Source organism: Cnephaeus nilssonii (genome assembly GCF_951640355.1).
Source record: "Cnephaeus nilssonii genome assembly, chromosome: 2".
NCBI classification, from domain to species: Eukaryota; Metazoa; Chordata; class Mammalia; order Chiroptera; family Vespertilionidae; genus Cnephaeus; species Cnephaeus nilssonii.
The window spans coordinates 25,974,614-25,997,814 of NC_137073.1; the positions used below are offsets into that span (position 1 = coordinate 25,974,614).

At 50.7% G+C, this 23,201-nt stretch overlaps 1 protein-coding gene across 1 annotated transcript in view; it reads left to right on the forward strand.

Annotated features, from left to right (window-relative positions):
- Positions 1-22,868, forward strand: part of ABCC1 (ATP binding cassette subfamily C member 1 (ABCC1 blood group)) — a 151,146-nt gene extending 128,278 nt beyond the window's left edge. Inside the window, exons 20-31 of the mRNA XM_079796250.1 lie at positions 1,170-1,260; positions 3,304-3,439; positions 5,590-5,797; positions 8,077-8,387; positions 10,443-10,642; positions 13,010-13,136; positions 13,964-14,065; positions 16,741-16,887; positions 18,593-18,751; positions 19,703-19,869; positions 20,550-20,744; positions 21,256-22,868. Of these exons, the coding sequence (XP_079652376.1) occupies positions 1,170-1,260; positions 3,304-3,439; positions 5,590-5,797; positions 8,077-8,387; positions 10,443-10,642; positions 13,010-13,136; positions 13,964-14,065; positions 16,741-16,887; positions 18,593-18,751; positions 19,703-19,869; positions 20,550-20,744; positions 21,256-21,364 (1,952 nt within the window). The 3' untranslated portion in view covers positions 21,365-22,868. The remainder of the gene's footprint in view (positions 1-1,169; positions 1,261-3,303; positions 3,440-5,589; positions 5,798-8,076; positions 8,388-10,442; positions 10,643-13,009; positions 13,137-13,963; positions 14,066-16,740; positions 16,888-18,592; positions 18,752-19,702; positions 19,870-20,549; positions 20,745-21,255) is intronic.
- Positions 22,869-23,201: the final 333 nt, after the last annotated feature.

Genomic DNA, 23,201 nt, shown 5'->3' on the forward strand with positions numbered 1-23,201 from the left:
AGAGCACGCCCCACCCGGCTGTGCTCTGACCCGGCACGGGACGGGACCACGTCTCCCTGCGCAGCCAGTGCAGGCCCCTGCCCTGGGCACCCCCGGGGGTGGGTTCGGAGCCAGGATTGAGAATCGGCGTGGAACTCCCCCTCACCCCAGGAATGAGCCCCAGCTTCTGTCTTCCTTGTCTTCCCGTGGCCGTCACCCCAGAGAGCCGGCCTTTCTGGATCCTGCTTCTGCGCATGTCTCAGCAGCATGTTCCCAGGGTCGCCCTGGCTGCGTATCGATCCCCTGTTGAGACTTCTCTCCCGCATCCCTCCCTCCTCTTCTGGGGTCATCCCTGTGGGGCCCTACCATCGTGCTTGTCTCTTACGCTCTCCCCCAGCACCAGAGGAAGGGCATCAGAGGGGAGTTGGGGTGATCAGTGTCTCGCCGAGTAGTTGGGGAGATGAAAGGGGACAATGTATTTCAGCACAGCACAGCCGCCACCACCCCATTGATAAATGTTAGCGTCACTGTCGAGGTTACAGTGATTAGAGCGATGGGTGGGTACCTCCTGGGATTGGGTGGATATCGGCTGGTGCCTATGGTGGCCGTATCAGTTATTAAAATACTTCCTTACAGTTGGGGAAGCCACCGCCCCGGGTACCCCCTACCCCGGACCTTCTGGACTACCTTGTGATTAGGCAGCCAAAGGGTTAACTCCTGGCACGACAAGGTACCCCTGGGACCTGATTGGCTGGTGCCTCTGTCAAAGCGGGTTGCCTTTTATTTTGAATATCACCCCTGCTTTCGGACCAGAGGGCTGTGCCCCCCGCCCCCCACCCCTGTCTGCGTCCTCGCATCCTGGCCCCATTAGCCAAGCTCCATGCAGCAGGGCACTGTCAGCTGAGCTGGGTTGTACCCATTGCTGCTGGCACAGGGCACCTGCTCAGGCCCAACACCCTCAGCTAATGGGGCCCTCGCAAAGCATCACCCCTGCCCCAAGGGAACTAGTAGTTAGCTCCTGCTCCCCCGCCGGGAGCCTGTTGGTGGCCCCACAAGGCAGGTCTTGCTTTTTGAGCTTCCTGGAGGCTAGGTTTTTCTGCCATCTCCCTCCCAAGCGACAGGTTTTCCTCATCTTTGCCTGTGGCATTAGCTCTTGAAACCATGATTACCCCTTCTCTGTCTTCTGCCAGGATTAGCAGGCATGAGCGGTCCAGGGAAAGAGACGAAGCAGATGGAGAATGGCATGGTGGTGACGGACGCTGCGAGGAAGCAACCGCAGAGGTAAGCACAGCGAGGGAGGCACCACATTTCTGCCCGCCTGTGGGGAGAGAGGAGGTACAGGGTGCCAGTGGCTCAGCTCCACCTACCAGAAAAGGCCTTCAGCTCTCCAGGGTCATGGAAGTGGAGGCTTTCTGCCTCCCCCTCTCCCCCCAGATCCTCCGGGAACCTCATTTCCAGAGCACAGAGGCCTGACGAGGGAGCCTGGCACTGTTCCCCCAGGTGGCACGATCCACACAGGCCTTGTGACTTAACCATCAGTCTGCACGTCTGACACCCACGTTCCCTACATGGTGTGGATTTTTGCTCAATTCGCTCCGAGGGGCCTGGACGGTTGAGGCTTTAAGAACCAGCATTCAATTAAAATTAGTCACAGTAATAGTAACTGCTGTGTTTGATGCGCCATTAGGACCCAAGCACAGTGCCATTAGGACACCCCTCCACCCCGCCCCCGCCTGGTTCCTCGCATCCTGGCCCCATTAGCCAAGCTCCATGCAGCAGGGCACTATTGAACAGTCCATTGAACCTGGAGGTAGTTACTGTCATCTTCCCATTTTACAGATGAGCAAACAGAGCTCCCCACTGGTTATACAGCTAGAGAGAAGCTGAGCTGGGATTTGAGCCCAAGTCCAGCCTCTGAGCCCCTTCCCCTAACTTCTACACTTTGCCGCTTTAAAGGAGGTTGCATTTGGTGAGATCATTGGGTATTTGGAGGAGCCTCACTCCGTGGACTTTGTTGCTTAACCTCTGTGCCTCAGTTTCCTCAGCTGTCACATGGGGTCTGCGGTGTACTTGCTACATAGGATTATAGTAAGGCTTACCTGATACGGTGCCTGTGAAGCACCGGGGACAGTGCCCTGTGCCCCCAGCACTCAGTCATCCCTGGACGAGTGGGGCTGCCCGGACCTACTCTTCTGGGGGTGGGGGTGGGGCATTTCACAGAAATGGGGCTGGAAGGAGATTGGCATGAGCAGCTCTGCCCTCAGAACCCTGGGCACAGTACCCTCCTGGACTCAGATTTCTAGCTCACGGACAGATGGGAGGATTTCCTTCTTTGTCGGTGCACCTATTGAGGTGGGGAGCTGGACGTATGTGTGTAAAGCCCTTAGCGCCACACCCAGAGTCACACAGGGGGCATGAGGGTGCTGCCAGGTTCAGGCAGGCGGCCGGCATAACCAGTCACGGTGGCTGAAGCAGCCGAGAGGAGGCAGTGCCTGCAGGTGGTCCTGGGAACAGGGGCAGGTGATGGTGGTATGCAGACCGGAGAGAGCATGGGCAGACGGAGCAGAAACATGCAGAACACAGGGCATTCATTTTCTGTTGCTACATCACAAATTACCACAAACGTCGTGGTTGTCATCTCCTGGTTTCTGTGTATTGGGGGGCTCCGGATGTGGCTCAGCTGGCTCCTCTGCTCAGCGTCTCTCACAGGCTATAGCTGAGGTGTCGGCCAGGATGGGGTCTTATCTGAAGGCTCAGCTGGGATCCGCTTCCTGCAGCTGTTGGCAAGACTCACTTGCTCATTTCCTAACTGACCGCGGGCTGGCGGCCACCCTTAGCTCCCAGCTCCCAGCACCTCCAGCCTGGGTGCTTGCTTCATCGAGGCAGGCAAACCAAGAAGGCAGGAGAGTCGGTGACCAGGATGGGTTATACTCCATCACCTTTGCTCATGTGGGTCTGAGCCGTGGCTGAGAGAGGGGTGTTCCTGTGTTCTTATGTACGTGTGCGCACACACGCGCACACCCCATGTCGTTCCCCAATGCTGTAAGTCCCTAGGGAGCAGGACTGCCTCGAGGGGAAAGAGTCCTGTGTCACCTGATCTGTGATGATCTGTGATGGTCTCAAAAGCTGATGACCACTGGTGGCAAGAAAATGCTGCTGGAAGAATGCCTGCGTAAAGAAACGCTTCTTTCATGGGGCCCCTACCCTCTGTGAGTTCATCTGTAAAATCAGGAGCTTGGACTGGTCAGTACTAGTACTTTGTTGGGACTGCTGTCCCTGCCCAAGGCTTCCATTGGCTGACACCATGTGCCTTGCTTTCCCCAGACAGCTCAGCAACTCCTCCTCCTACAGCGGGGACGCCAGCCGGCACCACAGCAGCACTGCCGAGCTGCAGAAGGCCGGGGCCAAGGAGGAGGACGCCTGGAAGATGATGGAGGCCGACAAGGCTCAGACAGGGCAGGTGAGGCTGGCTCCCTGAATGAGGACGCTGGCGGGTGTGTGCGGCTTGCCAGTGTGTGCTGGTCGCCGTGCAGAGGACTTTATGTTAACTCCTGTCTTCCTCACAGGAGCCTATAAAGGTATTGTTTTAAATGCTGGAAACCGAGGCCTGAGAGCCTAGGTGACTCACCCGGGTCGCAGCTGAGTGGCAGAGCTGGGATTTGAACCCTGGCAGTCGGCTCCAGGGTTGTCATGTATTGTCTCTGCTGTCTTTGCCGCCACCTCCTTTGAGCTGCTGGGGGCCTCTCATTAGGGGTAGGCAACCTGGTCGCTTTAAGTCAGGGTTGCCCATCATGCAGGGTTCCATTTATGTGAGGTGATTGCAGACACGGTGCTAAAGAATATTAAAGAACATTAAATGAAAGGAAGTTTTCATTTCTCTTTCAGCCCTTAGTACACCAGTGAGAAAGTTACCTAGCTCATCTTGAACGCATGTCTTAGTTCGTTTGGGTTGCCGTAACAGGATAGATTGGGTGGCTTGGAAACAATACACACTTACTGTTCACACCTGGAGCGTTAATGGGCAAGTCCAAGATCAGGACACCAGCAGATTTGGTGTCTGGTGAGGACCCACTTCCTAGTTCATTCCTGGTTCCTGGAGGGCCATCTCCTTCCCACGTCCTCACGTGGCAGAAGGGGCTGGGCACTCGCTGAGGCCTCCTTTTGTGGGAGCAGAGGAGAGGGGTTCTGTAGACGGACTTTTGTAATCCATTCACCTTCATGGAGCTCATCACCTCTCAAAGGCCCAGCTCCTAGCGCCATCACATGGGAGTTCTGGGGACACACTAACAATTGCTAACTTTTCTTTGTAATCAACAGCGAGGGTGTAAAGCTCTAGTTTAGTTGTATATATATTTTTTACAGTCATCTATATTGTCCAAGGGTCAGTCGTCAGTCATTTTTCACTTGTGGCAGTGATCCAAAGTTTGGTTTAAATCCTCACCTGAGGATATATTTTTCATTGATTCTAGAGAGAGAAAGGGAGAGGGGGAGAGAAACATCCATCAGTTGCCTCACCCATGCATTCTGACTGGGGATCAAACCTGAATCCTGGGTATGTGCCCCGACCGGGAATCAAACCTGAGACCCTTCAGTACACGGAACAACACTCCAACCACTGAGCCACACCAGCCAGGGCCAGAATTTATTATTAAAAATAAATGTGGTTATGGTTGGGTTTTTTAAAGAATAGGAAATAGAGTTTTTAAAATAAGTACACAAAGAAAAATAACCAACCCACGAAAGGTGGTATGGTACCATGTGAGGGTGGGGCACTGGACATATCAGAATCTCCTGGGACCCTGTGTTCCCAGCCTCTCCCCTCCTGTGGCCATCACACCTGCGGCCGACGACAGAGGTGGCTGTCGTGTGTCCTCCCCCCTTGCTCACTGACCCTCCAGGGAGCCAGGGAAATGACCCTGAATCGAGCACTTGAGAAAGAAGGGCCAGAGCTGCCAGGCCCAGTGAATCCCACACCCCAGAGAAGGTGGTCTCAGCATGGCCTGCATTTTGTATTTATGCACAGGGAAAACGGAGACGGGGAGGGGGTGTCAGTTGCCAAAGTGGAGCTGGGTCCAGCCCACCCGGCCACTTCTGCCTCCCACGCTGCCACATCCCACTGCTCGTGAGGGGGGGGGGGGGGGTCCCTGAGCCCCTCGGGGTCATTCAGGGACAGCAGGCAGCGCAGCTGTGAGGAACCAAGTGGTGCAACGTGCTCTTTATTCTGACACCCTCTTCCCGCTCTCTGAGTTTGAAGAGCAGAAACGGGAAACAGAAAAAAGGAAGCACGCAGTTATACACCAGAGCTCTGATCCCTCACTGTTACCTTTCAACCAGCCTGTAATTCAGACATGACCTTGATGACCCAAAATTCCGCCTGAAAGGCTTGACAAGACAGCGAGGCCACGCACGAGGAAAGAGGCTGGAGCTTGTTGAAACCAAGCCCAGCAGGGCAGGGACCTGGACTTGGTCTGCTGCGGACTTTCTTTGTCGATAACTAGCGGGGGGAGGAGGAATGTCGAAGATATGAGCACAGGTGGGGCCCGAACAACAGGTGCGGACCCTGGGTGCGTGTGGTGCGTTGTGTAAAATGCCTCCTTTTCCTGGCTCCAGGTCAAGCTCTCCGTGTACTGGGACTACATGAAGGCCATTGGACTTTTCATCTCCTTTCTGAGCATCTTCCTTTTCTTATGTAACCACGTTGCCGCCTTGTCCTCCAACTATTGGCTCAGTCTCTGGACTGATGACCCCATCGTCAACGGGACCCAGGAGCACACTAAAGTCCGGCTGAGTGTCTATGGAGCCCTGGGCTTCTTTCAAGGTGGGAGCCGCCCCTCTGCACCCTCCCCCACCCCACCTGATTTTGGCATTTGGAACTACCTTTCAGTCTTGTTAGACCCCTACCCCCCACCCCCAACCAAGCCAAACCCGGAAGAACAGTTACCTGACACACAGTCAACACTCAGATATTTGTGGCGTGAATGGTTATTTAATGCTTTGTTTCACGTGGCCCTAGGACAGTGATGGGCAGCCTTTTGAGCTTGGTGTGTCAAACTTCGCCAAAAAACTGAGCATAACTCGGGTAGTGTGTCACTTTGAGGAAAAAACATTATTTCGCAAATGTTTCATCCTCAGGAGCAGCAAATGTTTCATCCTCGGCATGCGGCCGCCTCAGCGTCCGTGTGTCATCAGAAATGGCTACGCATGTCAGTGCTGACACGCGTGTCATAGGTTCGCCATCACTGCCCTAGGAGATAGAGGAGAGCGCTAATGTGCCCATTTTACCCATGAGGAAAGTTGAGGAAGAGAATCCACCCGGAGCATTAATGGGCAAGGGCCCTTGCCCCTTGGTGCGTCTGTACAGTTTCATCTGGGTGCTTTTCCCTGCTGTCTGAGGGTGGGGATTCTTAGCACATGTAGTGTTGGCCCATCCGGGACATTTGGCAATGTCTGGAGATTCTTTTGGTTGTTACAACTTCTGAGGGTGCTACTGGGTCTAGAGACCAGGGATGTTGCTAAGCATCCTGCACCGCACAGCACAGATCCCACAACGGAATTATCCAGCACCACATGTCGACAGTGAGAGGCTGAGAAACCCTGCGGTATACCCTTCTTGTGGTCCCATGAGAGTTCCCAAACACAACAGCATTAATACTAACAGCTCGTGTTTACTGAGCACTTACCTGGTGCCTGGTTCTGTTCTAAACACATTTATGTGTTTTGACTGGTTTTACCCTTGCAGCAATCTCATGAGGTAGGAGCTAATACTTCCCCCATTTTAGAGATGCAGAAACTGAGGCCCAGAGGGACTAAGTAAGTTGCCCTAAGTCACATGCTGATAGGTGGCAGAGCTGGCACTGAGTGAGGCAGTCCGGCTCGGAGCCCGTGCTCTTAACCACTCTGCTACATGCTACACAGTACATAAGCTATGTGTTTATGTGCTCATAAAAGCTGTTTATATACACACACATGCACATTCAAAGCCTATGCACATCGTGTGTACAATAAATATACACATATTTGACATTCTTCAGCACTTTCTGTGCACCAAGCACATTGCTGGGTAGGCCCCTTGCCTTTGACATTGCTGTAAGTATTGTCCCATGTTACAGATGGGGAAGCTGAGGTGCAAAGAGGTTAAGTGACTTGCGGAAGGCCCCACACCTGGTAGGTGACAGAGACAAGATCTGACAGTGTTGGCTCCCGAGCCTGTCATTTGTGAGTCCCGCCTCTTGAAATCGCCTCTCTGCAAAGAACGGGTGCCCTTCGGTGGCTTGTTTGGAGGAGCCACAGTCGCCCCTTGAACTCTAGGAGATGGCTTTGGAAAAACCCAGCAGAGCACCCACGGATTTCTTAAGTTTCTCAGTCCCTGCAACGCCCTCGTAGGGCAAAGGACTGTGGACTCCAAATTATAATCATAAACAGCACAGAGTGTGATGTTTACCTGGGCCCGCACAGCAGCAGTGTCTGTTCTAGCTGTGCTGTCCTGTACTGGTAGGCTTTGGCCAGGGGTAGCTATTGAATTTCAATTCATTACATTGAAATAAAAGTAAAAATTCAGTCGTTCCGTGCGCTAGCCACATTTCAGGTGCTCAGCAGCCACGTGTGGCTCATGGCTACTGCATTGGACAGTACAGATGTAGAATGTTTCTGTCATCACAGAAGCTTCCACTGGACGGACGGGGCTGGTCTAGAGGAGTACGGCCTGCAGACTGAGAGCATGCGTGGGAGCAGGCTGCCGGGATTAAACCCCATCTCTGCTTCTGATTGGCTGAGAATATTGAAGGTGGAGAAATTCACCCGAGTTTCAGTTTCCTCATCTGTGAAACGGGTGGTTATCTAATTTATACAGAGTTGTCATAAGGATTAGATACCTGTACAACTTCAGTATGGTGCTTAGCACACAGTAAGTGCTCAATTAATAATAGCTCAATTAATTATCATCATCATTATTATCAGTATTATTATTATTATTATTATTGTTATTGTTATTAGCTGGGGACCCCGCCCTGCTTCATCCATATGGTCGCATGGCCACTCGTCCCAGCCCCCAGCTTGGCCCCTCTCCCATTGTGGAGTCTCATGCGAGAACGTTTGCAGGGTTTGATGTGTTTGGCTACTCCTTGGCGCTGTCCATCGGGGGCATCTTAGCCTCCCACCGCCTGCACCTGGACCTGCTGCACAATGTCCTGTCGTCGCCCATGAGCTTCTTCGAGCGGACGCCCAGTGGGAACCTGGTGAACCGCTTCTCCAAGGAGATGGACACGGTGGACTCCATGATCCCACAGGTCATCAAGATGTTCATGGGCTCCCTGTTCAACGTCATTGGCGCCTGCATCATCATCCTGCTGGCCACTCCCATCGCTGCTGTCACCATCCCACCCCTGGGCCTCATCTACTTCTTCGTCCAGGTGAGAGGTGGGCTGTTGGTGTCTGGAAGAAGCCCTGTGTGTGTCGGGCTCCCGTGAGCACAGGGCTCGGCCCTCGCACCGGTTTCCTGTGGAGCTGGGGAGGGTTTGCTGGGGGCGCGGTGGGTGTGGTGTCGAGAGCCTCAGCTGATGGTTTTTAGCTTGTGATAACCAAATGTACTTTTTTTCTAATAAGTTTTAGTTTTGTAGTTGTAAGTTATAAAAGAAAAAAAAAGTGATGGCTATAAAGATACTTTTATTATTGAACTTTCCTTAAGAATGTTATGAAATTCTCTAGTTCCTAAGCCCCCTGAAGATAATGGAGATGTGAATACCAGCAGCTTAAACAAGATAGGTGTGTGTTTTTTCTCTCTTGTAATAGAAATATAGAGGCGGGCCACTCAGGGCTGGTGTGGCGGTTCCCTGAGTTTGTTGATATCCAGCCCTGTTCCCGTCTGTACTGCAGGAAACAAGCCCGAGGAGGTGACAGGGCAAGGGGCGTGTGATAGCCGGGCAGCATCGCTGGTTTCTTAGGCAACTGCAGCGGGGATTGTGTTTCCGGTTGACAGATGAGCTTGTTGGGGCTCTAATGGTGTTTACTCACGTCTGTCTGAGTCCAAAGCATGTGCTGGTGACCACAGGGCAGCCTGTCCCTTCTTACCCCTAAAGGTTAGCTGCAGCACAGCTGCTGGGGGTTGGGGGTGGAGGGTTAGATGGGATCTTAGCAACTGCAACCCAAAATGAGGGTAGGAAATTGTGAAGGGCTCCATTCTCAAACTGCACCGGAGCCGCTCATGTGGGGTCCCTAAGGGAGGCCAGCCCTGGACCCCGCCACACTGTGGCCAGTGATGGGTGAGGACACCAAAAATAGCATCTGTGGTCAGACCCTGGCTGGAAATGTTCTGGAAAGACCTAATTCCAAAGAACAGAACAGACCAAATGCAGCATTTGAAGCAGCTCAGATACCTGCCAGGAGCAGGACCTTGAGCACACGATGGAGCGTCTCCATGGCAGAATCTTATGCAGCCTTGACGGAGAGAATTAGGAAGGCTCTGTTGCAGCACCATGAGTTTTATTTCTGAAACACACAGGAAGTGAATTAGGCAGAGGATCGTGGTGTTTGCACACGGTCATTTTAACTAACCCCACCTGTGTGATGTGTATTGAACCATGTGAAATGTAATAAAATGAAATGCAAAATGTGTGTGGGCATGACTGGAAAAGGAGGCAAAAAAATACTGCCTGTCTGAGGGTTGGGATTATGGAAGAGATTTTTTTTAATGTGTATTTTTAGTTAAATAGACACGTATCATCTCACTCTTGAGCACATATGCAAAAGAAATGAGCACACTGGCGGGGCAGCTCAATTGGTTGGGGCGTTGTTCTCCACACCAAAAAGGTTGTGGGTTTGATCCCCGGTCAGGACATGTATGAGAGGCAACTAATCAATGTTTCTCTCTCACATTGCTGTTTCTCTCTCTCTCTCTCTTCCTCGCCCTTCTTCTCTCTGAAAACCAATAAAGAAACACATCTTTGGGTGAGGATTAGAAAAAAGAAATGAGAGAATGTGTCCAGCAGGTCCATTAAACCCCCGCAGTCAGTGGCTTCAGAGAGGCTCTACATTACAGAGGTTGGCACACTGCAGCCAAGTGTCTGGGTTCGAATCCCAGCTCTGCCATGTCCTAGCCAGCCACGTGATCTTAGGGACGAGGTTAGCGAAGTTCTTTGTGCCTTAGTTTCCTGATGGTGAGAGGAATGAGCACCTCAGAGGTTTGGGGTGAGGATTAACTGAGTTGATAGATGTGAAAGTAGTTCAAACACGGCCGCAGAGGGTGGGCTCTGCCTAAGTGTCAGCTGTTACGTTTGTCATCACTGCCATCGTTGTTGTTGGCTCTGTGCCAGCACTCACCAGGTGAGTGGAGACACCTGCTAAGAGCAGCCCAGCTCCAGCATTTGCCTGCTGGTGGCATCATTTCTGTCCAGACTTCTTCCAGCACAGCCCCGGGAGGCTGGGATGGGGACAGTTCCACTCACCCCCGGTCCATTCTGTGCCCCCAGAGGTTCTACGTGGCCTCCTCCCGGCAGCTGAAGCGCCTCGAATCCGTCAGCCGCTCCCCGGTTTACTCCCACTTCAACGAGACCTTGCTGGGGGTCAGTGTCATCCGGGCCTTTGCGGAACAGGAGCGCTTCATCTGCCAGAGTGACCTGAAGGTGGACGAGAACCAGAAGGCCTATTTCCCCAGCATCGTGGCCAACAGGTGGGCCCACCGGGGGTGAGGGTGGGGGTGGTGGGCGTGGGAAGCTGCCATAGTTCCTAGAGGAGGATGTGAAGCCAAACTCAGACCCTCCCAGAGGGAATGGCTCGACTTGGTGAGGACAGAATAACTGTTACAAGCAGACAGGGGACACTGAGCACCAGCACTCTGGGGCATTGAAGGACAGGGACAGAGAGTTCTTCTGGAGCCAGAAAATCCTACAGAACATGCCCTTTAGCTGTCATCCTGGGGGCACAGGAGCATCAGTGGGGGGCAGACTCAGCTGTTGAGTATTTTCCTACCATAGTGTCAAGCTGAAGGGCGACCAACCCCGCCCCCACCCCCGTGATGTGTATCAGAAGCAAATTACAAATATTAAGTCAAACCAGGTGAAATTGCCACTTAGGATATGAAGAATGGTGGAATTGCATTAATCAAAAAAAGAAAAAGATTGATGAACAAGAATAGATCCAGAGACAAATGGGGCGGGAGGGGGGCGGGTTAGAGAGCAACCAAAGGACTTGTATGCATGCATATTAGCATAACCAATGGACACAGACACTGGGCGGTGGGGGCTTGCCTGGGTTGGGAATCGCTGAGGGGGCAGGGCTGTCAAATCGGGGAAAAAGGAGACATATGTAAAACTTTAGACAATAAATAAATTAATTTCTACTAAAAAAAAAAGAAAAACAAGTTTGCTAATTTTTTATTATTTTATATATGTATTTCTTTTTAGAGATAGAAGAAGGGAGCGGGAGAGAGAGAGAGAGAGAGAGCGCGAGCGAGAGAGAGAGATCATCGGCTGCCTTCTGTACGCCCTCTACCCGGGCATGTGCCCTGACCTAGAATCGAACCAGCAACTTCGTGGTGCACGGGACAATGCCCAACCAACTGAGCCACACTGGCCAGGGTGAAGTTTGCTAATTAGTGACTGAATTTAGAAAAGTGTCTGCTTTATCTCTAAAATATCCTCCTCACTCAGTTGCATCCTGATATAGTTTTTGAGATAAGGGGTAAGAAAACGCTGGGGCCGAAACCGTTTTGGCTCAGTGGATAGAGCGTCGGTCTGCGGACTGAAAGGTCCCAGGTTCGATTCCGGTCAAGGGCATGTACATTGGTTGTGGGCACATCCCCGGTGGGGGGTGTGCAGGAGGTAGCTGGTCGATGTATCTCTCTCATCGATGTTTCTAGCTCTCTATCCCTCTCCCTTTCTCTCTGTGAAAAATCAATAAAATATATTTTTAAAAAAAAAATTAAAAAAAAAAAAAAAAGAAAACGCTGGGACAGGGGTAGCAGCATCCTGGAAGAGACCCATCAAAACCAACTGCCAGCCCACCATGTACAATACGATCCTACTGTGTAAGGCTGGTGGGAGACTGGGCGTTATTGGAGACCTCGTCTTCCCTTGTAGAACTTTTAGGACGTTTGTCACTATGCCTGTCTGTCTGTGGGAGTGGCTCACCCCCAAGAAGATCAGTCACGTGGGTCTAAGAGCTGTAGTGGGAAAAAGGCTAACCCATCTCCCTAGAATGCTTTACATTTTGAAACATTAAAATAATATTCCTAATGCTGTGTGATATCTTAACAAAAATTATCTTTAAACCATTAAAATGTCTGTTTATATTTTGAAAGGTAAAATACATTTTAATGTTTCTGAGATGAGAGTGATCTGGATCTGGGAACACTTACAGCTACATAGAAAATAGTGTGTTTTTTCTCACCACGCTTTTCACTGCCAAGAGAAGGTTATTTTATTAAAATATATATTTTTTTGATTTCAGAGGGGAAGGGAGAGGGATAGAGAAATAGAAACATCAAGGATGAGAGAGAATCTTTGATTGGCTACTCCTACATGCCCCATACTAGGGATTGAGCCCACAACCTGGGCATGTGCTCTGGGAATCAAAACATGACCTCCTGGTTCATAGGTTGATGCCCAACCACTGAACTACGGCCGGTCAAGAGAAGGTCATTTTAAATCAGTGGTGCCTCTTACAGTTGATGACTTAGTATTTATTAATTTTTCAGGACATCTTTTTTCAAAATTGCACACATGGCTGTTTTTGTGAGAAAAACTTGGTTCTTAAAAAAGCAAGCTTCAGTTTCCTGGGAAGATTGCTTCCAGAGAACTGTCTTAATCCCTGGGGTTGTCGGATGAGTGAGGAATTACTGAACTTGTGTCTCTTTGGTCCTCCTTCCCCCTGTGTCCTAGGAGTGGGGCAGAGAAGGCCTCTCTCAGAACTATCAGGGATTATTTTAGTTAGTGAAGTTCCACTCCTAACCCCACGCCCAGAACCAGAAACCAAGTCTCTAAAAAAGCTGACCCTGGGTGTGTGTGTGTCCTTCTGTCTGCCTGTGTGTCTCATGCAGGTGGCTGGCTGTGCGGCTGGAGTGTGTGGGCAACTGCATTGTCCTGTTTGCATCCCTGTTTGCAGTGATCTCCCGGAACAGCCTCAGCCCCGGCTTGGTGGGCCTCTCAATATCTTACTCGTTACAGGTAAGAGGGGGTGCTCTTGCTGAACCTCCCATTTCTCTGAATGGGAGAGCCAGTTGTCTTTGTTTTGGGTCCTGTGGGAGTGCAGGAGAGCAAAGGGGCTGAATGGAATTTGAGGAGCAGGTCTACAGCCCCGTGACTGACTGGATCAGGAGAGAAATTAGACACGTGGCCTGGATGCCTCCAACTGCAAGAGAAATGCTTATAACACTACTAGAGGCCCGGTGCGTGAAATTTGTTCACTGCGAGGGGGCGTCCCTCAGCCCGATCTGCACCCTCTCGCAGTCTGGGAGCCCTCGGGGGATGTCCAACTGCCAGCTTAGCTCTGCTGCAGAGGTAGGAGAGGCTCCTGCCACCACCGCTGCGCTCGCCAGCCATGAGCCTGGCTCAGGGCTTCTGGCTGAGCAGCACTCCCCCTGCGGGAATGCACTGACCACCAGGGGGCAGATCCTGCATTGAGTGTCTGTCCCCTGGTGGGCAGTGTGCATCATAGCAACCGGTCATTCCACCGAACTACATATTAGCCTTTTATTGTATAGGATAAATTTCCCTCGAAGCCCTGCTTTAGCTGTATTTCCCAAATTTTGATATATTGTATTTTCCTATTACCTATTTCAAAATATTTTCTCATTTCCTTCCTGATTACCAGTGTGGCTCATGGGTGATTTTGAAATGTGCTTGCTTAAGAGATGCAGTGGAGCAAGGCTCTGTGTGAGGTGCTGTTTTCTGTACCTTTCTTATCTGAAGTATTTCACAACTCATAATTACTTCATTAAAATAAAGCAACTCAAGCTCACTCTAGACGCTCCGTGTGACTCTTCCACTCGCAGGTCACCACCTACCTGAACTGGCTTGTTCGGATGTCGTCGGAGATGGAGACCAACATTGTGGCCGTGGAGAGACTCAAGGAGTATTCAGAAACTGAGAAGGAGGTAGAGCAAGCCCCTGCCCTGACTTTTTGAACTTGATCTTCAGTGTGGCTTTAAAGAACCTCTGAGCCAAAACATGTGTTCCTGCAACAGGCAACCTCTGTCAGACAAACTGTTATGTATTTTTATGGGGGACTTCTTTTATGGGAAAAGAGACTAGTTTCTTTCCGCTCCTGAAAAATGAATAAATACTAAGTCACCAACTGTTAGAGGCACCATTGATTTAAATAAGTTTTAAAGTTAAACACAAGTGAGTTGATGAAAAGTATTCAAATGTAATAACAAGAATGAGTACATGGATATTGTAGAAATCATATACTGGTAAGGAATTGACCCAACTTTGGAAAATCCTGCAGTTACAGTTTTAGATGGAGAAAAGGTAGCCTAGGGAGAGATGTTGGCTGATTCAAGGTCATGTGTGATCGATAGGACCCAAGTCTCTAGACTTCAGTGCCACGTCGCCCCTAATAACTGCCTTATTCTGTCTGCACACCACTACCAATGGTAGTGATAATACTGACAGTAACAGTAATGCTTGGTGATGCCATTCTATCCATTACCACCACCAATAATAACAGGGACATATATTGTGCCCTTGTGGAGGTGTCAGGCCCTGTCCTAAACATTTCACATGGAGTAATTTATATCTTCACTATACAGCCTTATAACTCACATTCTATTTTTACTTCCATTTTACAGGTGAGAAAACTGAGACACAGAGAGGTTAAGTAACTTGCCTAAGACACATGACTGGTAAATCGCAGACCTAGGATTTGGGTCTTTGCCATTGTGCCACACTGCCTCCCAAGAAAATGCCCCTGGGGAACGAGACCAAGGCTGCCCCAGTTAAAATCTGTGTTAGAGGATTTGCAAAGGTGACCTATGACCTCAGTCTTTTAATGCTCTGAAATGGTGAACTCCAGGTTCCATTTCATCAGAGGCATCAGCCAGAATGGTGTGAGTGACCCCTGTGGAAATAAGAGTGCATTACACCAGGACTTTCCACCCAACATTGAACTTATTGTTTATTTATTTAATCATCCCCTAGGATATCTTTGTTTGTTTGTTTGTTTGTTTGTTTGTTTGTTTTTAGACAGAGAGGAAGGGGGAGAAAGAGAAATATCAGTGTGAGAGGGAAACATCGATCCGTTGTCTCCTGCACAGGGATCCAATCTGTAACCTGGGTATGTGCCCTGACCAGGAGTCTATGCTCCCACTAACTGAGTCACCCAGCCAGGGCTGAAGTAATTAGGTAACTTATTAATTTATTTACTTATTCATTTATTTATATTTTTATTGATTTTTAGAGAGAGGGGGAAGGAGAGGGAGAGACAGATAGAAACATCCCGTCATTAATTGGCTGCCTCTTGCACACCACCTGCTGCGGCTCGAGCCTGCAATCTGGGCATGTGCCCTGACCTCGAATTGAACCAGTGACCTCTTGGTTCATGGGTCGATGCTCAACCACTGAGCCACACCAGGCAGGCTGCGTGTATTTTTTTATAACAGCTTTAAGAGATAATTCACACTCCATGAAATTCATCCACTTAAAGTGTGAAATTTATTTCATGTTACAAAAATATTTTACTTCTTATATTCTATATTTTTAGAATAAGAACATATTTGAAAAATACAAGAGGAAGTCAAGATCACTCAGAGTCCCACCACTATTATGATATATGTTTATTTATTGTGTATATATTATGTATAAATATAAACAATACATTATAAACAATATATTATATATTCATGTTAGAAAGTTCCACCCACTTCTCTTCAGTCGCTCCCATGTTTTTATAGCATGTCCTTTTTATTTATATACTTAAATTATAAAAGGGATTTTTTTGTTTTTGTAAAAAAAATAATATAAGAAGTTTGTGGGGAAGAAAGGCTGAAAGTTTTCTTTTATTGTCCTCCCTGTCCCTCTCTTTCCCTAAAGGTAGCCCCGAGGCTGGCCTGGAGCATATCCAGCTGTAAGTCTCAGGACTAAGAAACTTTTCAGAAATAGGGGCTGTGTGACACAGGGCAAGTTACTACCCTGTCTGTGTCTCAGTTTCCTTGTGTGTAAATGGGATGATGAAAGGACCCCATAGATGGGGCTGTAGTGAGGATTAAATGAGATAATATGATAGAGTGCTGTTTAAGTGGTCGCTGCTGCTTTTGTTGTTGCAGTCCAGACCTAGAAGGCAGTCAGCCTTGTGTCTGTTCAGAGAAGACCACTTTGATTCAGTCCATACATACTTATTGAGCACCTACTATGTGCTCTGGGTCCTGGGATAGAGCAGTGAACGAACAGTACTAGCACAAGAACCTGTCCTCATAGAGTGGATATTCCAGTAGGCATGGGTGACACAATGGTAAGATCTCTGAAGGAGAATGAAGCAGGGCAGAGGACAGAGGGGTGCAGGGCCAGGAGGGTGGTCTGACTTGCTCTAAGATCTGCAGGATGTGGGTTAGCAGGCCGAGTAGGTAGCTTGGGGAAGAGCGTTCCAGGCAGAGGAAGCTGCAAATGCAAAGGCCTGGAGAAATCACCCTGAAGTCAGTGTGGGGAGCGGAGTGAACGTGAGAGAGGGAGGTGAGGTCAGGGGGGTTGTAGAGGCCGCTCACAGAGAGCCTTGGGGCCCACGAGATGGACCTCAGATTCCTTATTTGCCTCCCTCCTCCCCCACCCATTACAGGCTCCCTGGCGGATCCAGGAGATGACTCCGGCCAGCACCTGGCCCCAGGTGGGCCGAGTGGAATTCCGGGACTACAGCCTGCGTTACCGAGAGGACCTGGACTTGGTTCTCAAGCACATCAACATCACCATTGAAGGAGGAGAAAAGGTGGGTGCACACTGTTCTCCCACCCGCTCACAGTCGGCACAGGTTGTGATCAGGCGCATGAAACCGGCTGTCATTTCCGCAGTCCGTCCCAGCCCATACAGTCTGGGGTGACTATGCAGACAGTATTGTACAGGGTTACGCACTGGTAGCCTGAGGGCCCAATGAGGTCCACGGAGAGGTTTTTGAAAAAAATCTGAATAAGTTGCAAATACTGAAAAATCTGGAACTTTTTCAATAAAAATCCATTTTCTGCTTTTCTCGAAAGATCACAGCATCTAGCAACACTGGGCTCATACTCCCCACCTGGCTCTTGGTAAGGCAAGATGTGAGCCTCCCTGTTCACTCGGTCCCTCCCCACCCCCTTCAGGTGCCTACATGGACCCTGTAGGCATTGAGTTTGGGATCTCCAAGATAGAACGATGTCACCATCACTGCTAGGGATGGCTCAAGGGGCATGTGGAATTGTCGGAATTTTGGAACGTAGCCTTGGTCCCAAGCTGTTCCTGGAAGATGTCCTTCCCCTCAGACCCTCAGATTCTCCTCAGAATCAGACCATGGCCTTCCTGGCCATTTTCCGGGGGAAAGTGCTGCTTTCATCTCTGAACATATGGACTTGTTACACGGTCCCTTCCGCCCAGGCTCAGGATGTTCTGTTCCCGTAAGATAAGTTCTCTAATTCATGGCTCAGTGGCTGAGCGTCGCCGAGGAGAGAACAGAGTGGGCCACGTTCTCACCAGGCTTCATGTGTTGTATCACGAGGCTGCTCTGTGGCATCGCTGTGGGCGGCTGAGGAAACCCACCTCTCAGAAGCCCAGGTGAAGGGGGTTGTATTTGGATGTCGGGGAGTCATCATTGGCTATTACATGGGAGCCCAGTTCCCTCACGAGAGGATAAGTGGAGACCAGGCCACATCCATAACCTCGTTTTGCTCGCACAGCTGGGATGGAGAGAAGAGGTGTGCGGGGAACGGGGCGGGGGGGGGGGGGGGGGGGGCGTGTCTCCTTGAATATTTGAGCTGTTTCAACAGCTTGGATGGGAAATTCACCATCTCAAGAACTGGGAAAAACAGTGTGAGGGATCCTAGCTGGTATGGCTAAGTGGTTAGAGTGTCAGCCCCTGGACTGAAGGGTCATGGGTTCAATTCCAGTCAAGGGCAAATATCTTGGTTGCAGGTTTGATCCCTGGCCCCGTTTGGGGCATGTGCAGAAGGCAGCCAATCGGGGTCTGTCTCTCTCTCTCTCTCTCTCTCTCTCTCCCTCTCTCCCCCTCCCCCTCCCACCCTCCCCTTGCCTTCCACCCTCTCTCAAAATCAATGGAAAAAATATCCTAGGTTGAGGTTTAACAACAACAACAGAAGAAAAAAGAACAGTGTGAGGGAAATAACCTGATTATTACTTAATATCATCTTGAGTTGAAAATAATAGGTCCTATTTAAAATCCCTCCCTGTCTGATGCCTGGGTCTTTGGAGGTCTAGTAGCTTATAAAAAGAGCTAATTATAATTTTTAGCTTCTATGAAGAGCCGACAACAGCCCCTAAAGGAGCACCTCTAGGAAGCTGGAGCAGAGAGGGCTGTGGTGGGAGTTGGGTTGACCAGATGACTAAACTACTCTGGGGCAGATATCTGACATGAGGGTATTCTGAGATAGGAGGTATCCCCCAGATAGCAGCATTCTCACCTCACGCTGGTCCTTCCTGTCCCCCAGGTTGGCATCGTGGGGCGGACGGGAGCCGGGAAGTCATCCCTGACCCTGGGCTTGTTTCGGATCAAGGAGTCTTCAGGAGGAGAGATCATTATTGACAACGTCAACATCGCCAAAATCGGCCTGCATGATCTCCGCTTCAAGATCACCATCATCCCCCAGGTGGGGTCTGTGTGAGGCCACCAGGAGCGCTGGGTCCCACTGAGAGCAATGCGTGTCTGTTTTCAGTGTACAGATATAAATGTGTTCCTACTTTATTATTATTACTAAAATTATGCTATGTTGCTCCTCCGCTGAATCTCCTCTTAGCATATAAATAGCAGTGGGAATTAACCAGGTGTCGTCCCTGCACTTTGCCACCAAGAGCAGCTAACGGGATGTTTAAACACTGGCTTTCTGCTGGCTGTCAGTCAGGACAATCCTCTCTTACCCTTCCCAGAGCTAAATGAGAAGAATTTTCTGGCCCCACTGGCGTGGCTCAGTGGTTGAGCGTCGACCTATGAACCAAGAGGTCCTGGTTAGATTTCCAGTCAGGGCACATGCCCAGGTTGCAGGCTCGATCCCCAGTTGGGGGTGTGCAGGAGGTAGCCGATCAATGATTCTCTCTCATCATTGATGTTTCTATATCTTTCTATTCTCTGAAATCAATGAAAATATACGTTAAAAAATACTACAGATGTGATTTTTTTTAAAAAAAGAATTTTCTAGACTGATTCCTGAAGGTGCTGATTCTCTAATATGTTGCTTTTTAATGTTATTTTTCCTGAAATTTCTTCTAAGATTCTTTTCTGGAGGCAGGGGATGGGGAGGAATCGACACTACTTGACGATTAGGAATTATCCATGTCACATCTTTCTGGAAGGTTCCTACCACATTTGCATATTGAAAGCTCCAGGAAGTTTTGTCAAAAAAGTAATCTATTTTATTTCACCTAACACAGAGATTTCCAGATTTCCCCCCATTATTAATATCTCTAGAAATAGTGATTCTGAGGAACTCTCATGCCCAATCGTGAACAATTCTGGCAAGAACTCTGTGTGTCCCACCTCTGTCGCATCCACGTCCAGCTGACGTTGAGCCTCACATACTGACGGCTGTCTTCTCTCTGAACAGGACCCCATTTTGTTTTCGGGTTCTCTCCGCATGAACCTGGACCCGTTCAGCCAGTACTCGGATGAAGAGGTCTGGACGTCACTGGAGCTGGCTCACCTGAAGAACTTTGTGTCAGCGCTTCCTGACAAGCTGAACCACGAGTGCACGGAAGGCGGGGAGAACCTGAGGTGGGTTGGGCGGGGTCCGGCGGGGTCTCCCCAGCTTCCCCTCGGTCAGGGTGCATGATGATTCTGTCCTTTTGCACCTGTGTCAGATCCAGGTTGGAGTCCCAGCTCTGCCACACACGCGCCTTTTGTTTCTTGGAGCCTCAGTTTCAGTATTTATAAAATCACTCATGTGGCTGGGGGTCCACCGCCATTGGCTTATCTGATTGGCTTCCATTGGGGCAGTTCATGTCCCTCATCCTCCAGCCGACCAGCTTAGGAGTGTTGTCATGGTGATGGCAGAGGCACAAACCCTGGCGTGCATTCCCATGTCAAGCTTCTTCCAGCCTTACGTTTGCCAGCACCCCATTTGGCCAAAGCAAGGCACATGGCTGAATCCAGAGTCAGTTGTGAGGGCCTGGATATGGGACCCCTTTTGCTGCCTACCACACTACCCACGCTGAACATGTCCAATGTTTGATATTCCTCTGAGCCCTGTGCTGAGAACGATCCCGAGCTCGCTTCCAGCTCAACAGGAAGAACGTTGTGATGGATTAGTGATGTCTGCCTTCGGTACGGGTGTGGGAGTGGACCCTCTCCTGCTCCGAGCAACACCAAGTCTCTTCTCCCTCCTCCCAGCTCAGGCCAGGGCTCAGGGTCAGGGGTGGTTTTGACTGTCTCCTGGTCTTTTTCTCCTGGTCAAGTGTTGGGCAGCGCCAGCTCGTGTGCCTGGCCCGGGCCTTGCTGAGGAAGACGAAGATCCTTGTGTTGGATGAGGCCACGGCGGCCGTGGACCTGGAAACCGATGACCTCATTCAGTCCACCATCCGGACACAGTTCGACGATTGTACCGTCCTCACCATCGCTCACCGTCTCAACACCATCATGGACTACACCAGGTGAAGCATCTGGCACAGAAGGCCTCTAGGCCTTGGTGGTCACCTCACTCATTCATTCATTCAGCACTGTCCTATGCATAGGGACAGCCCCCGTTGGTGGGACCTCGCTTTATCCCGGGTAGTACCAGGTATTTTTGATGTCACATGTGCAGTGCCTGCCACAAAGCTGGCCCTGTTCCAGGTACTGGGGACTCGGCAGGAAGCCTGGCTAAGGGACCTTATAGATTAGCTGGGGGCTGGGTGCAGAGACAGATAATAAACACGGCAATAAATAAAAGCAAGTTGTGTTGGGAAGGAAACAGAGCAGGTGATAGCGAGTGTTGTGTGTAGCATCACAGGACTTGGACTAGGAATAGCACTTGAGAAGGGGTAACCAGTTGGAAGGCTACTGCAGCAGTCCTGACAGAGGTGAGGGGCCTGACCCAGAGCCGGGGTTTGCCTCGCTGGGCTCTTGCGGGCATGAGGTGCGAACCCGTCCTACCACTCATGTCTGCGTGCCCTCCCCTTGCAGGGTGATCGTCCTGGACAAAGGAGAGATCCGGGAGAGCGGCGCCCCCTCTGACCTGCTGCAGCAGAGAGGCCTGTTCTACAGCATGGCCAAAGACGCCGGCTTGCTGTAAGCCCGGCGCTGGTGCGTCTGGTTTGACCTGCAAGGCCCACGTGCCTTGTCCCAGGATGAGTCAGCCTCTTTGGGAACCCAAGCGTCCCATATACTGAAACCAAAAAAGGAAAAAAACATCAAACCCACTAAGACAAAACCACAAAGCAGCCACCCTCTGGTCCGCTGCCTGGAACTGGCTGTGAAGAAACAGGAGGGACACAGAGAGGCAGCCCACCAAAGACACGCACACCCTCGCCTGTTCCCCCCGCAGGACGCACCGGCGACGCACAACCTGGGAGGGCCCGCTCGTGCTCTTGGTGCTCTGCAGGGCGGTTTGGCAGCCAGACTTCTCGAGAAATTGGTTGCGTAAAACATGCTAGTGACCAAATCCAGCCAACTGCCTCAAATCTCTGTAGCCAAAGTCTGGAATTCCGAGTCTTCAGCCCCGGCTGCTGTGCTGGCACCTCTAACATCTGGGCTCCACCCAGAATGCCTCGTCTCCTGGGGGCTGCTGTTTGGAGGTGAGGGACCTTGGTGAAGATCATCCTCGCCCTCAGGCGGTGTCCTGGGGTCCGGGGACACTCCTCTTACCAGCCATCCCGTCTTCTGGGCGCTCAGACACAGAGCCAGCGTCCCAGCACAGGCCAGAGGCAGCCTCATCACCCGCGGGCTTCTCGTTGGCAAGACGGGCTGGACTTGCGGGGGACCTGGACCTGGAGCTCCAGGGCTGGGGGATCCTCTCTCAGGACCAGTTCCCCACATTGGCTGCTCACCTCCTCACCCGCTCTGGTCTTTTCCCTGCCTTTCCTCCTGCCTCCTTTTGCCAGTTGTAGAACGGATTGCCTCGAGGCACCTGGAAGAGGCTTGCTCGTGGTTGCGAAGGGTTCAAAGCCAGCAGCACTGGGCACCGCCGCGGATGACCAGCGGGTACTGAATCGAGCTCCGTTCAGACTTCTCGTATTTAGATTTCAGTTCCTCACCCTTGGCCCCCTGCTTGCTGTCAGAGGCGGCAGCGTGGAGACCCGGATGTGTAGTTACTGAGTGTGTTCCAGGACAAGAAAAAGAACCCATTCACGAATATCAGTGATTTTTTTTCTTTTTTTTTTCTTCTTTTTAAAGTACTGCTCCAGGGAGAAACACTGTCTCGACTTGAATTTCTTGGGCGGAAGTGTTGGGCCGGGAGCAGCGCTCCCAGGGAAAGCCAAGGTGGCCGGCATCTGACGGCGGGTCTGCGGGTTCCTGAAGAAAAAGCGGAGTGGAGCCCTCCAGGGCCCGCCCTTGAAGGCTCAGAGACCCAGGGAAGACCCACAAAGCAGAGGCAGTGCTGCCCCGAGGTTCCCTTGCTGACTTCAAATCCAGAAAAGCATCTTCCTTTAGGTGGAAATATATATTTATTTTTTGTAAGTTATACCATTCTTTCACATTAGATAAACCAAGTTTTTCTTGGGGATCGTTTTGTAATGACTTACACTGGAAACGAGAACATTTACAAGCAATTTGCAGTAAAAAAAAAAATTTATTTCTTTCTAATGACGATTCCATTTTCTTTGGGGTGTCAGCCATCTCCTCTGGGAGTCAGCATGGGGCTCCCCTCTTGTCTGCTTTCCTCCTTCTTTCCTGTTGGCAAACATGCCATCGCTAGTGAGAGCCCCTGTCGAAATGGAGCCCAGAGGTTAAGAACTGTGTGGGGTAGAGTGGGGAGTCGGCGTGGACGGAGCCCGGGTTCGGGGGTCAGACAGACCTGGCCTGAGTCCGGCCCTTGTCATTTGCTGGCTGTGTGACCCTGGGCAAGTCACTTAGTCTCTGTTGCCTCATCTGTAAAGTGGAGCTGATCACACCTGCACGATGGGATTGTG